General features: G+C 48.6%; 1 protein-coding gene across 2 annotated transcripts in view; it reads right to left on the bottom strand.

The window, feature by feature from the left end:
* Positions 1–13,464, bottom strand: part of HEG1 (heart development protein with EGF like domains 1) — a 54,267-nt gene extending 40,803 nt beyond the window's left edge. For both annotated transcript variants that reach the window (XM_027902653.1, XM_027902654.1), the window contains exon 1: positions 13,128–13,464. In XM_027902653.1, coding sequence (XP_027758454.1) covers positions 13,128–13,290 — 163 coding nt within the window. In that variant the 5' untranslated portion in view covers positions 13,291–13,464. The remainder of the gene's footprint in view (positions 1–13,127) is intronic.
* Positions 13,465–15,407: the final 1,943 nt, after the last annotated feature.

Genomic DNA, 15,407 nt, shown 5'->3' with positions numbered 1-15,407 from the left:
AGGATCCCGGATCACCAGCTCAAGCCTATGAAATCCTAAGCTTCTTATTCACCTTTCTTGGACAGTTTGGTTCAATCCACAGATCCCTAGGACCACATGGATCCATGGCACCACCTGTGCTGTCTGAAAACCACCAACCAAGGGCTCAGAGCAGCTCCTTAAACCTGTTTTCATTAACTTTTGTTTCTAAATGGCTTTTAGCAACTGAATTTAAAAAAAAAAAAAAAAAAAAAAAAAGGTCCCGTTTTCTTGCTGAGTCTTTGAAAAATATATTCAAATACAAGCCCACTTCCAATAGGGATAAGCTGTCTCATGACTACCCATACTCCTAAAAACCACATAAACATGCCAAGGCTCCAGTAAAATCCCAGTTTGTCCATCCATCCATCTATCTGTCCATTCAGTGAAGAGGGGACTCAGCCTCTAGCACCTTGGGACCCATGTCCTTTCTGTCTTTCTTGAGCAGAAAGTCTGACATAGCTGTATTTGCTTGCTTGACAGCTCATTTATATTCTACCTCAGAAGTGTCCCTCCAGAGTTGCCTCCTGGTGTTAATGTGGGAAAAGCCTCTGCAGTCCTGGGGGGAGCAAAGGCAGCACCAGCTGACGGGTCCCAGTAGCACTTACCAAAGGGATTTCTTTCTCACTGTTTTTAGTAAACATCAATAAAACCAAGCCAAAATAAATCTCCCAAACTGCACAGCTCTTTGAGCACTCACACCTCCTCTCCACCCCCTTTTCCACTGCCCTGCGATGCTGAAATGTCTCCAACTCCCCTGCCTGCATCATGGATCCCAAATGCTAACTCCCAGCACCACCAAATTCACTTGTAAAACCCTCTAGGCTTTTCTGTAATGTCCTGCAGAAATTTCACAGAATATATCACCCACGTATTGCTTCTCCTTCCGCTTTCCAGGGTTTTTTAAGTCCCCTGGAAGCTTTTCTCATTGGGAAGGCAGTTGTGCCACCACCTCACTCATGAAGCCAGAGCAAAAGCCACATAGGGACCCAGCCCGGTGTCATTTAAACTTCTGCTCCCATCCTAGGGTAGTGCTGCTGGAGACTGTCAGACGGCTCGGGAGGAAGTCTCCTGGCAGGGCTCCACCGAAGTGGAGTTGCTAGGTCACTGGAACAATAAAAAGGCAAGAAAAAACATCCTGCAAAAGAAAGGGGGGGGGGGGGAACCAACAGAAAATCCATAGTGGTACGTACAGTGCTGGTTAAGTGGAAAGAAACAGGCTGGAGAGGCTGGAGGGAGTAGCACCATGCCACTGTCCGCTTTTGCAAGCACAAGACTTCATTTCTAACAGGCATCTTTCCCCAGAGCTCTCACACAAGTAATTCCAGAAACCTGAAATCTGTCTGCAAGGTTTGCAGTTGGTGAAAAATCTCACATGGGACAGTATTTCCAGGGAAGGTAGTTCCCTGCTGCTATGGACAGATTAACTGCCCTTTGCATGTTAGCCAGGCATCACAATCCATCGGATGACTTTCTCACACACCCTGGCAGCTGCCCGTGGTCATTTAAACTGTATATGTATATCAATATAAGAAACCTGCCTCCAAGCCTGGCTGTGCTTCAGTGATAAGGGAGTGAGCAGCTTACTGAGGGGCAGAGTACCACACAGACCTGAGGCTCCAGCTCCTCTGTAAGGAAAGGTGCTAGAGACTTAGAAGCTGCAGGATAAAATTTAGATTTCTGAAAAGTCTAATTTCAGGGCCAGAAGGGAGCATTAGCTCATTCTGTCTGACCTCATGATAACCAAAGTCATTCCATGTAGCTTATTTACTCCCAGAATAAGCTCAATGACTTGTATTTGATTTAAACAGATCTTTCAGGGAAAAAAAAAAACCTAAACTATTGGTATTTATGATTATTTCGGGTTTTACTTAAAACCACAAGAACAATGGGCTGAAGCACAGATTTTTCTGCACAAAAGCTCAATGCCTATCAAAAAAGTGATGCCTGGCAGTGTGAAGCATACATGCAGCAGGAGCCATCTGCCCCAGGGGTCAAAAACTCAGCCCTTTATAGACCAAGGACAAAACAAAATGGTATTTTCATGTCAGACTCTGGAAACAAAATCACAGATCATTGCTCCAAAGTGATCTGAGCCCAGGAGCTGCTCCCCACAGCCAGGAGGGAACAATAAATACTGGGAAGATGGAGGAAGAAGTAGGAAAAAGGGGTAGTGCCATGCTGAGAGGCAATGCCAGGAGCAGCCAGGGACTGCCATGGATCCCTGGGGGCTGAGCCATGCTGCTCACTGATGCAGGTGGGCTTTGGTCCAGGTGTCTTGACCAGAGCCTTGCTCCAGCAATGCACTTAAGAACTGCTCCCCAGGGAACTATTCTCTGTGCTTAACATTAAGCACGTGCCAAAGAGCTTTGCTGGCCGTCAGTCGCACGAGGGATGATGACCAACCTCGGAACCGAGCAACTTCTCAAGGACGTGGTGGGGATGAGAAGGATGGAGAGCTCTCCCGGATGCAGGATAATCACAAGTGGTAGAAGCAGTTTGGTGACACACAGATAAAAGGCTTGCTGGATTCTTCCCCCCATGTAAACTAGCAAGATGTAACCTCATCCCAGGGGAAAACTGGCAGTAGCCAAAGCCTTACACCCAGCTCCCACCTCCCAGCTGAAGGTGGGACACAGAGCATGATGTCATGACAGTGAGAACCTCAGATGCTGCTGTAGCTTCCACTCTTCCAGCAAGGGACAGCAAGACTTGTGAAGGGATTGAGAAAAAGAGCAAATAGGCAAAAAAATAAAGCAGCTTAAAGAGAAATTAATCCCCAGAAGAGATAAGGGCCCCCACTTCCCTTCCCCCATCTGCTGCAAAAGGATGATGATCTAAATCGCATTTCCTAGATGACACCACACTGATCTGACGCCGGAAGCGGGGGTGGCACCGCTCAGGATGGCGCCGGACCTCCTTCTTCCAGGGGATGAGCCAGGTCCTTCCCCACTGGCACTCGCCAACCTGTCACCACTGACATGCAGGGGAACAGCCTGCCTGAGGGCAGCTGGAGCAGACTCCTGCTACCCTGCACCACTCTCCCACTGCCTCTGCAGTCACGCTTCCTTTCTGAGAATCAGGAGGGAAGGGATTTACCATTTCCAGTGCCTTTCTGCATGTGTTTCAGGGAGGCTGAAAAACAGATGCCTTCTTTCAGATGTGGCCAGCAGTGAAGTGGGTGATGGAGAAGGGCAGAACTGGCCTCTCACCCTCCAAGCTGTCACTGAGGACTCACAGGGGAATCAGGGTCAGGTCACCTCCTACCTTGATGCATATGGGCACAGTGTGCTGAGCAAGGCAACCAAGAGGCCAGAAATCTGCACCCAAAACTCATCTGCCCACACATCAACCCAGATTACTCAGCACAGAGCCACCTCACACCAACTGCCCTGGCATGTTCATGCCATCAAGTGACGATCAACTTCAGTCTTAACCCAGCACATGACACAGTTTACCCAGCACCATACAATCTCCAGTTGTACCAGCAATTTGCAGGACAGGATCATGAGGATCTCTGTCTGCATGGTGTGGACTGTTCTCAGAGACCACAAAATTGCTGTTACTCCCATTCCCAAGGTCAGAAGCCTCCTGGTACTCATTTGGCTTTTTTCATGCATCATATTTGCTCCTTGTCCCTAAGAAAAGACCATCTTCATGATTTTTCTGATTATTCTTACCCTGATTATGTTTCCCTCCTAAGAAATATCCTTTCAAAAGGCTTTTATCTGCAGGGTTGGCTGCCAGTCTAATACTGCAGCCCCATTCTGCAATTGCTGAAAGAGCTGATAATGTCCTAAAAAGAATTAACATTTAGATGTTAGTCCTGTAACCAAATCTGAATCAAACAATGATGACTGTTCAAATGCCTAAAGCTACTCAGGGGTATTTTCATTTAAGCTCTACCAAGCTTGTACCAGGGGTAAGGAGCTTTCTAAAGATGCCTTTGTGAGCACCAGCTACTAAAACCCTTCTCCCTGTCCCTCCAGACACAGATACAATTATGCCCAGCTCCAGCACAAAGATAAAGGCTGAATTACAAGAGCAGTATTATGCTCCACAATCAGGGTCCTTGATTCCAATTGACAAGGAAAGCAAATCATGCGCAGTTGGCTTGCGGATGCTTCCACTCCTGAAATCATTCCCATCACAGGGATAGAAATTAGTTCAATAGACAGGGTTATCTTTTGTGTTTCCCCTCCAGATTGCTAAATTACCTTGTCAGTTTGTGAGATCTTACAAGTTATGCAGGGTCAAACCTGGCCAGGACTTGTCTGGGATTCCTTTGCAGAAGGTTTAACTACCAGCTGCTACAGTTTCCCTGATAAGAAAGTGTTTTCTTACCTATAATGGCATAACTGTAATGGGACAGTTACTCAGAGATGCTGTGAAACCCTTCTCATTTCTAAAAACGTGTTAGATAAATATCTTCTGGGGTGATCCTGCAAGGGGAGACATCTCAAGATCCCTTGGGAGGTGTCTTGGGATCGCTTCCAGATCTGCCTTTTGCTTTTATAAAGCACTCAGAACCAAGGCCAGATAAAAAAACTCATCAAATATCCAAATCCCAACTTACACCCTCCAATTTACACATACTCCAAAAAGCACTCTCCTCCCCCTAAAATGGTTCCTGATGCCCTGGGTGGGTGGGCAACAGTACCCTCCTGCTAGGCTATCACAGAAGTTATCTTTCAGATAATATATTAAAGCCAAATCTTCAACTTAGTGTGATTCATCCCTGCTTCAGCGAAGTTCACCAAAGCGTGACGTTTCACATCGGTCCTCAGGGCTTAAGAGATTTTCCACAAGAGGAAGGGTGTTAACGCCAGCATCCTAAAAAGCAGTGACGTGAATAGTTGTGCTCTATAGATCTAAATTCCTCTTGTCACTCCAGATGCAGAAGTGCCTTTTAACATGCTCTTCAAGAAAAAAAGAGCCCTCCTTTGCTACCAGCAACCAAAGAACCCTGCCCATCAGTCCAAAATGCCTGCGCAGGGTTTCCCTCATGATCTGGAGGTCCTTGCAGGAATCTAAGGGTGGTTCTGGTAGCAGAAATGACAATGATGTCTGCCTGGTTATAGAGGAAAGAGGTCAGAGTGATCCTGTAACAGCCTTTAAAACCTCTGCCATCACAGCTTGCTGAAAAATGCTGAGAAAAACGCCCTAAATGTATGTGTGCAACATGATGTCCTCTGGGAAACCCAGCCTGGGCTGCACCCCTGGGACAGCAGCTAACCCTGCCAAGTTAACCCTTTATGCACAGTTTGCATGCCTTTCTATCAGACCACTTACAATTCCTCCTTACTCTGTTCCTACTGACTTCAGCCCAGAGCTAAATTAGCTCAGAGTTAAAAAGAAAAGGGTGTTTCCTCCCAAACTTCAGCTGCGAGGTCCTCGCTGCCATCAGACCACTGTGTAAAAGGTCCCTCAAACATCTTCGTGTTTGCCTTGGCAAAAGAACTGCAAAGGTCATGGCATTTCCAGAGGACTTTTTCCAAACACCAAACTGGGAGCCCAATATGGGGTGCTCACACAGGAGGGCAAAGGAAAGGACCTGCAGCATTTGGTCCCCTCGTGAGTGACATGGTCACGCTCAAACAGCTTAAACTGGCCAGACCACAGTCAGGATGCTGCAAAAGCAATTCTAAAGGTTGTCCTAGCTTCATGACCTTGTAAAGAGCGAAAAGGCAGATGGAGCTTGCTTCTCCCAGAAGAGAGTCAATCTACCAAAGTCAAGGTGCTTGCACAAGGTATTTGGACAGCTGGTCAGGAAGCAAATGGGTTTGCACCCAGCGTTCCTGCTGTGTTACCCTGCACGTCTCTGCGCACCCTCTCTTCTCCTAGCAAAGCAAGACAATGGAGAGGGTCGCACTCCTCCTGCAGATGCACGGGCAGAGCCCTGCAGGCAGAGGTGTCTGAAACACTCCTTCTGTGTGGACTCAAAAGCCTCTGGGGATCAGTTCTGAGCCAGTGGTTTTTTTAAATACACCCAACCTGGGCTTCTTGTGTGACTCCTGGAATTGCAGCTAATGTTTCCAAGGCATTTTTACCTACCACCTCAACATCCAGGAGGTCTTTTTGTACCCCTCTAAGTGATTCTCCTGTAATGACAACTCCAGGAGTTGGGGTTTTAAGGAAAAACAGCCAAATCTTAGGAGGCTCTTGACACAGATCCTGACTTTTGGCAGCAGTGCTCTCTCGCCCACAGCTGAGATGCTGACTGCAGCTTGGGAGATGCTTAAGTAACTAACTGCAAAACTATTTATCAAATGACTCCAAGTCAAGGGCACAGCAGATGCAAAAGCAGACATAATCTTCCTCAACGGCCCTGCCTGCATAGAGGACAGGCAACGGGAAACTGCTCCATCCAAAGCCACAGAGGGACAGTGTGCAGCAGCATGGGAGCAGCAGCAGCCTATAGGATATTACACCCCGTTTTTGCATTTCAGGCACTCTTTAAGTTATATTTTTATACCTCATGCGCTTCATATTGGTTTCTGGAGAGATGAAGCTCCTGAGACAGTCCTGTTGGTCCTCCTACAATGAAACAAATTAGCCTGAAAGGCAAAGACCTCCAAGACAGCAAGTTCCTACAGGTTTTGTGACAATCAGCACTTTACTAGAGAAGACTATAGTGAGTGTCCGACTTGGGGAGTTGCTGCACCCAGACCAAGGGCTCAGGCAACGCCCTGGCCATGGGATCCACACACACTTAGCACCCATAGAGCCAAAAATAAACCACGGTACACACTAATGCTACCCACCCTGTGGTGAGCAGAAGAGAACAAACCACAATTACTGTTCACAGTGTAAATTTCTCAAATGTCTCTCTCCTCCATGAGTTTGCCCGAACACTGACAGCTCTAAAAATGAGCTTCTTTCTCCCCTGGTTTTATACAACCAAGTTTTTGTTGCCAGTGATTGGAAACCTTGCATCATTTTACCTTCCTCTGCGCACCTTGGTTCTGCCTGCCCCTTCTCCAAGCTCTTCAGGACCATGGGTGGCCATCACCCCACCCAGCACACAGCTGAGATAAAAAACCAAATTAACAGCAAAGGAGGGATGTGACCCAAGATCCCAAAATCTGTATTACAAACCTCACGGTATTCAGATCCTACAAGAGGCCCTCATTTTAAGCAGGAACTGGTTCTTATTCCCTTTTTGCCCTGTTCTCTCCAGAGCGCTTCAGCAGACTGGGTCTGACAGCAGCGTTACTACAGCACAGGCAACAGCTACGCTAACAGCCTGGAGGAGCTGAAGTTTACAGAGCTTCCTTTACTCAAGGGAACTGCATTTTTCTAAGATTATATTATTACTTGGGCTGGTCGCTCAGTAATGCAACATCATTTCCCTTTTGGGTGGGAAAGTTCTCTCCTTGTCCTCTGATGCAAATGATTTCAGCCTGAAAGGATGAACGTGGACTCTGCATGAACTGTGCCCCTTGCTGCAGCCGCAGGATGTTATATATATAACACCTGGGCATTAAAAAATATACGCCAATGGGTGCACAAACACAAATCAGCTGTATGTATGCAGAAAAGGGTGAGAGGGAAAGGTTGTCAGATGTGACAAAACCATTTTCTCCTTATAGCACCCACAGACTTCATTCTTTCACAAAGCCTGTGCTTGTAGCCCTCTTGCATCTCCTCTGGATGAATATCCTAGCAAATGAACCTCTCGTATTTACAGAAACAGCAAATTACAATGCAAATATCGCAAAACTGCTCAGAGAAATAAAAATTTGAATTTGTAATCAGGTCTGCTGCCACTGAAAATTGGATTCTGCCTTCTGTGCACAGCCATTCAGGAAAGAGAAAAAAACCCTACTGTATGACCTACATCTTCAATTGAATGTAAATAACAAGGCCTGTGGTTGGGGTATTCAGGCCTCGTGACGAGCTTGCTCACAAGCTACAGACTATGGATTTTGTATCGAACATTGTCAGGGAAATATTCTGAACAACCAACCTTTAATTTGCTTGGAGCACCTTCTGACACTCTCCCTGATCAACTGCCCCAAAGTTTCTCTGTACCATTTCAACAGCAGAAAGATACCAGAACGGGTGCCAGCATCTGGCCATGACTCTTTCCAGAAGAGCTCTGTGTGAATCTGAGTGGATCAGCCCAGATTTAAGCAGTGCTATTTGTCTGCCCAGAGACAACCTGATCCCCTCAGACCCTCCTTGCCCCCCATGCCATAGAATCTCTCTTGAAACTACTTGGGAAAGGAAATCTAGAATCCAGAGGGTTTACACTGGCTATCTATGATCCATGCAGCTCCATTTGCTCTGGAGGTATTTCACAGGTTGCAGCCCTGCCTGGAAAACCCAGTGCATGTCAGGAGCAGCTGGGCTGGTCTCAGCTCAGACAGAGGCAGAAAGGCAGCATTTCTGTGCTGCAAAAAGGCAGCAGGCTGAGCCACAGCTGAGCCCTGCCACTCTGTACCTATACTTGCTTTGGAAATGGTACATAGCTCCCATCAGTGGGGAATGCACAGTGCCAGCCAGAAGGTCTTTCCAGCAGAGACTCCAGAAGAGTCACAGACGTTGGTGGTGCCTTAATCTCTACACCACGGCACTGAAACTTTCACTATAATGACAGGTTTTACTACCTTGATTATGTTGTTAATTGACATAGTTCTTTATTCTTTTGGGGTTCTTTTATTAGCTTGGATGAACGTTTCACTAAAACAATCGCAACCGGGCTGATGCTACCAAGTTTTACGTTTTACATTTTGGATGCACAGGCACAGTCCCAGTCTCAGCAGCATCCATTTGTTTTGCACTATAACCACCAAGACTAACAGCCTTTCTAACCTGGCACCACGCGCCCTCTGCTAAATGAGCATAATCCTCTGCCACCTCCGAGAGATGAGATGGTGATAGAGCCATCAGCCTCAGCAGCTGTGACATGCCTCCTGCAGATGAGCAGGATAGGGAGAAGGGAGGATGGAGCACAGAACAGCTTGGGAGTTCCATCACAGAGGTTTTCTGACTGCCAGCCCAAAAACTGGTATCTGTAAGAACAGGTAAAGAAAACAAATTGTCTCAGAAACCCCATGCTACCCCAAACTCCTCAGTATCTGCAACTTTATATACTGAAAAGAATATCTGCTGAGGAAGGCATCCCTGCACCAGTAAGGCTAGCATCAGCCCCTGCAAATATGGCAGAAACTCCCCATATCCCTCGTCCTCCTGGCCACAAAAAAAACTTAAAGCAAGTTAAATTATCCCTTCAAAGCGGTGACAGCTTCTGGAGCAGCACACGCTGCAAACACCTGCTGAACAGGCACGGGCTGGTGCTGGTGGTTTGGTACTGGGAAATTAAACTTTGTGGAGAGCCCAATACCTCTTTAGCTACAGCAGCTCTCCCCTTACCCACTGTGCCCTGCTCACAGCTCAGCACGCACGTTCACTGCGCAGGGAGAGGTAAATCAATACGCATCACTGTGTGCTCCCTGACAGCCAGGTTGCACAATTATCTCTCAGACCATATTCATTTAGCACTTAAATATCGCACAAAGTGCTTCCACAGATTGATGTGAACCCAGCTGGTCAGTGCATGACCCTTGCTACCTTCTGGGGCTTGGGATGGGAAACAAGCAGAGAAGATGATCTCTAATCTCCCTCCTTTTCTGAAATACCTTTTTTTCCTTCTCATTTCGTTTTTGCTTTTAATTATGTACCCCAAAGGAGCAGAGCTAAATCCATACAACCCCAGGGACTTTACGTTCACAGCACACCAACCAAATACACTTAGAGCTCATAGAGAAGCAGCGAAGATGCCCAAGACAGGAAAACCCTGCAGCCTTTTGATAGTGATGCAGAGGCGTAGGAGGTGATCCCTCCTTGTCCCTGCACCACAGGGGTAGGAAGCATCATTCCTGCAACACGCACAGTCACCTGAAATTGCATCAAAGCTAGACAGCAGCATCTTACACCCCTCTGCATCCATGTGACTGCAGGCAGAGCCAGGCCTCTGCACCCCATGAGCAACAAAATACATACTGCAAAATGTGAGGAAGGTTTGGAGGTAACATACTTTTGTGCAAAAAAGCATCGTCAGCATCTTCTTCCCTCACACCTAAATTTGCTTCTTCCTCACACAGAAAGTTTTAGAAGAACGTTAAAAAAAACATAAATAAATACAGATTATTCATCCCCTCTGGGGATGGATGGAGGGCTGGAAAGTGTCTCCCAGCAGCCAGCCTAAATCTCTGCTGCAAGCGAAGATGGTTCCTTTTCAGATGATTTCACACCTTATTTCCGGGGCTTTCACCAGGGGAACTGCAAAGAAAAGTGGCAGTTGGCATGGGAAAGAGGGAGGATGGACAGAAGGACAGACACAGATGGCAGAAAAGCAGATCAGCTTCTCAGGGCAAGCCCATTGCCAACAGCTACATGCTGTGCTGGACACAGTGGCAGGGCACCCATGTGGGTCAGAAGTAACAGGAAAAGAGACACTGTAGAAAAAGGGAGCAATCCCAGCCATAGGGACTTTGTCAGGGCTCAGTAACACCTCTGCTGTCCTTATAATGTCGCTGGAATTATTCCCATTTCACAGATGGGAAACCTGGAATACAGAGCCCTGCAGAAGGACAGAGATTGGAACCAAACCCTCACCTGCCCAAGGCTGGCAGCAGACAGTGCCCTTTGGTTTGACTGACACCCGTGTGAAGTAGTTGCCAGGAGGAATTTCATGCAGGACTTTGACAACATTTTAACTTTACTATCACCAGCTTTCTTGCTTCCTAGTTTGTCTATTATTTTTTCCTGTGTTCTTTTCCCTGGGTTCAGACTGTATTTTAAACACAGGCAAAAGCCATCTGTCCTCATCTCTCCACCAGACAAGGGTCTGGCAGGGAGGGCGGCAGATGCAGACTGAGGCACAGGCTGGCCAGGAAGGCAGCGAGGCTCTGAGGGCAGCCCTGCTCCCTTTCCTCATGCTTTGTGAGAGACTCAAAAGCCCCATTTCTACACCCACTGCCTCACCATCTGCTCACTAAGCCCTGCCTGAGAAAGGCCTTTTGCCTCCCAGTCTCAGACTGTTTCAAAGGGAGATGTAATCTTCATTTCCACGTTGTGCTGGGGTGATGGATTCACAAGAAATGCTCCCTAACCCCCCCAACCCCCTGCTTCAAGCGTTTTCAAAGGTGGAAAATGTCTCCGAGGGGCAGGAGCAGTGGTGAGACAAACAGGGATTTCTCAAGGACCTACAACTCAACCTGAGAGTGATTCAGGAGATTCCCCCCAGCCTGCTCCCATAACACCAAACAATTCCCTTTGACTGACAGGCATAGAGCTGGAGCTAACAGCAAGTGAATCGCAGCTGTCAGGACCCAGCGTAATTCATGATGCCGTTTGCTGGGGAGAGAGCTACTGCTGGGCTATTTATCACTCCTTCCTGATGCATCCCCTGTTCCTTCTGGATGGGGTTGACATAATTCACGAGCACCTGTAGCTGCTGAGCACTAGCTGCACGGAGCAAAGCCTCCACCACTGAGCCGGGCAGCCAGATGCTGGTAGCCTGACAAATGGATTTTCCAGCATGTGGACAGATAGTTGAGCTTTTCAGGCTCCTAACAAAGGAAATGCATTCCTCCGCTGACTCTCAGGAGTCATCAAGGTCACAGGAAAAGATGCCAGATCGAAAGCTGAGATGAAATTAAATATTTTTTTCTGTCCACCGAGGAATTTGTGCAGCTCTCATCGAATAATCAGGGAGCACTTTGCTGGCAAGTTGCAGAGTTTATTTTCACAAGATTTGTAGCAGGTAAGAAGACAGCATTATTCTCTCCCAGTTTGGAGGGCAAACTGATAGTTGGAGTAGCACAAAGAAGTGGCTGTGCTGGGAACAGACCCAAATCTCCTTCATTTCAAGACAGTATCCTAGTCACCAAGATGCTCTCACACAAACACTGCTAGTTAAGAGCTTTCTCATCCACTGCAGGGTACGTTCCAGCTGATATCCCCAACTGTACATTTTGTCTAGTGTGGATACATCCTACAAAGGCGCACCTTGGGTTTGTGAAGAAAACTAAAATGTTATGAATGTAGATTTGTCACATTTCCTGAAATTGTACAGCTCCACGCAACTAAACTTAACCCCAAGTACCAAAGCATGATAAATAAAAGATGAAATTTGACAGGCCAGCTCAGGCAAGTGATCAATCCTAAAACCTACTTAAAACCTGCGTAGGACTAATTTGACATATTGGATTCCTTATACCACCTGCAGATACCCAGCACTTTCCAAACTCATTGAGAATTAGTCATCCTTAGAGCTATGTGTCCTTTTCAGTGAGCCAGTTGACTGAGTGACACTTGAAATGAGCCCAGCTTGTTCTGGGAAAAATATGGTTTATCCTGTACTGAAACCAAATTCAGCACAATTTGCAAAGCATGAAACTAATAATTGTTCCTGATAACTACACTGTAGATGTAGCACGCAAAGAAAAATGTGACTTTATACATGACTAATCTGACAGTCTCTAGGAGACACAGAGAGAGAGGGTATTTATAGAGAGCTGATAGCATCTGTCCCCACACCTGGATGTGGGTCAGCACCTAAGGTGAGATGAAAGCATGTCTGGAGACAAACAGAAGGCAAGCCAGACCCTGAAGAACACCTACGAGAGCTACCAATTTCCCACCTGGAAAGCATTTTGGTGGGTAGAGAGTGTTGATAGTACTCCTGGTATGCCCCAAAACCTTTCTCAAGTTCCTCTGTGAAGTTTCCACCACTCACCTTCCAGTCAGTCCACGCAGCTACAACGTGGTTACACTTTCCCACTCACGACTCCCATCCCAAACCTTCACCCACTGAAGAAGTTCACTGTGGCAGGATGAGCTGGGCAAGGTTAAAAAGGGAAAGGGAATTGGGGGGTGGTGGGGTGGTGCTGGTGTTACATTTTGCAGCTGAATCAGCTCTGGGTGATGCCGGGATGCTCAGCAGTCGTGGTGCGGCAGAGGGTGCGCAGGGTCCCATGCCCCGAGAGATCTGCACGGTGTGGGACCCCACACATTCTCCGCTGCACCGCGACTGCTGCCTGGATGAAATACCGTCCCTATCCCCATCCCTGTCCCCATCCCCATCGCGGGGCACTCACCCGGGCTGTCGGCTTGTCCCGCGGCGGGAGGCGAGCAAGGGCGGCTTCGGGACGGAGGAGGAGGAGAAAGACCCCGTGGGGAAGCGAGGGGCAGCGACCCGGCGGGTGGGACCGGGACCAGCCCCAAGCCCAGCAGCAGCAGCAGGGTGCAGGCTGCCGGCATGGCGCTGGGGGTGGATAGAAGGGGAGGCGGGGGGGGGGGCAGGGGGGTGGTTGTTCACATACCCGGAGCGGGGCAATGAATAACCACGTAAATAGCGATTTTTAAGGGATTCCCGCTGCCCCCCCCCCCGGGGCGGCGCCTTAAAAGTGCGGGGTGCCCATGGCGGAGGGGGCGAGGGGGGCCGGCCGGCAGGCAGCGGCAGCAGCCTGCGGCCAAGTGCCGGCGCCCGAAAGTAAAAGGGCAGGCGGCGGAGGCTCCTCCTCGAGCCTGACATCACCCAGCCGCGGCTCGGCTCGGCTCGGCATGGCCCGGCTCCCTACGGCCCCCCCCACCCCGGCCCGGCCCCCAGCGGCCGCCCCCTCCCGCCCCGCGCAGCCGTCGGGCCGCCCGTTCCCTCGCCCGGCTGGCTGCAGCATCGGTAATGAAAATAATAATAATAATAACAACAATAATCATACTTAAAATTATGCTTCTTTTTACTTTTACTTTGTTTCTCCTGCGGCATCTCCCAGCCGCGCCGGGAGAGCAGGACCCCCCCCCTGCCCACCGCCCCCCCCCCAGCCCCCGAGGAGGTGCCGCAGCGACATCGGGACCGCGCGTAGGTGCGGGCAGCGCGCAGGTCCCGCACCCGCGCAGCGGCACCGGCGGGACACGGCCGGTCACCCCCCCGCTCCTGCGCTCGGTAGCCCCAAACTTAATTCCCATCGAAGCCAAGTCCTTGCCAAATAACTTCAACCGTTTTCTTGTTTATGAAGCTGACCCGCTCCCTTTTAAATGCCTCACAATCAGCGTTTGAGGCTGCAACGTCTTGCAGCGGTGAATTTCCCAGGCCGGGCTGTACGGCAGGCAAAGGATTTCCCTTCATTGTTCTGAAATTCCCCTTCATAATTTCATGCTCCTGGTTCTGCGAGAGAGCACGCCACGGAGCAGTGGGTTGGGCTTTGCCCGAGCTGCCGACATCCCGATGCGCCAGGTTTAGAATACTCGCTGAGCTCCCCCTCCCCAGGGAACGCAAATTCACCCCTGGGCAGCCTCTCCTCTCGAGTCGTTCCTGGGCCCTGTGCTTTTCCCTCGAGTTAGTTCAGAATCAGACTTCATTTCCACAAGCCAAGCAGAATCTGACCTTTCAAAGGGGAGTGACAAGTGACAACACATGGCATTCGGACAGCTGCAGCCTCGAACAAGACTGAGGTCTGGTCTACAGCCCCCAGCTTCGCCATTCACCAAAAGCAGAAGGCGATGGTGATGAGCACAAACTCTCCTGAAAGCCTCTTTCCACCCGAGAGGTGGCACTGATGAGCCCACACCAGCATGTTAACGGCCTTGGCTTCACCCTGACATAGGACTTGCTCTCTGGTGCTCCTGTGCTTTTTTCTCCCCACGTACTGGTGTTTTTTCCACAGCTTTCCACACCACTTCACCCTAAAGCACACTCAGAAATCCTCACTTTGGTGTTTGAATAATCAGGGATGAAAGCCCTGGGAAAGGCCACCTTTGAGGCATCCCTCTAGCAACCTGTCCTCTAGTCTACTACAGCTTTTGACATCTCCTTGCTTCAAATTTGCTTAAACTCGAGGAACAAGTCAAGCCAATGTCATTTTGGGACACAAAGCACAAACCAATCATGATTATACTTTAAGCATACAAGTAACCATCCCAATTCTGGCAAATGGGGTGACCTGAGTGACGCAGAATCTAAAGGGAATCACCACCAAGGAGCACAATCCACAGAAGATATCTTCAGGCTCCTTCAGCCTGTGCCAATGTATTTACACATTCTATTTGGAATAGATTGTGCAAAACAAGGCTTCATTCTTGGTAAGACAGAGAGACCAATACACGGCTAAGTAATACGCCATCATAGGACTGAGTTAAAGCTCAGGGGAAGAGCTGTGAAATATTTTGATAGTTCAGGAGATGGTGCAGGGAGCTCAGAGCAGCAGCTCCAATACTTGGGGATACCTTTATATGTGAAATGCAGGACTCCCCGCTACCAATTCCTCAGGTAATAAGTAATACCCATAATAAATATGATTCATCAGAAAGTTTTGTTAGTCCCTGGAATGAAAGCCTTGCCAACCAGCACATGTTTCCTACAACTTTTAACTGTGCAATAC

This window comes from Empidonax traillii, unplaced genomic scaffold, assembly GCF_003031625.1.
Source record: "Empidonax traillii isolate 1590-97213 ecotype Southwest subspecies unplaced genomic scaffold, ASM303162v1 scaffold900:size397343, whole genome shotgun sequence".
Taxonomy (NCBI): Eukaryota; Metazoa; Chordata; class Aves; order Passeriformes; family Tyrannidae; genus Empidonax; species Empidonax traillii.
The sequence above is the reverse complement of the archived record's forward strand: the minus strand, read 5'-3'. Positions and strand labels throughout refer to the sequence as shown.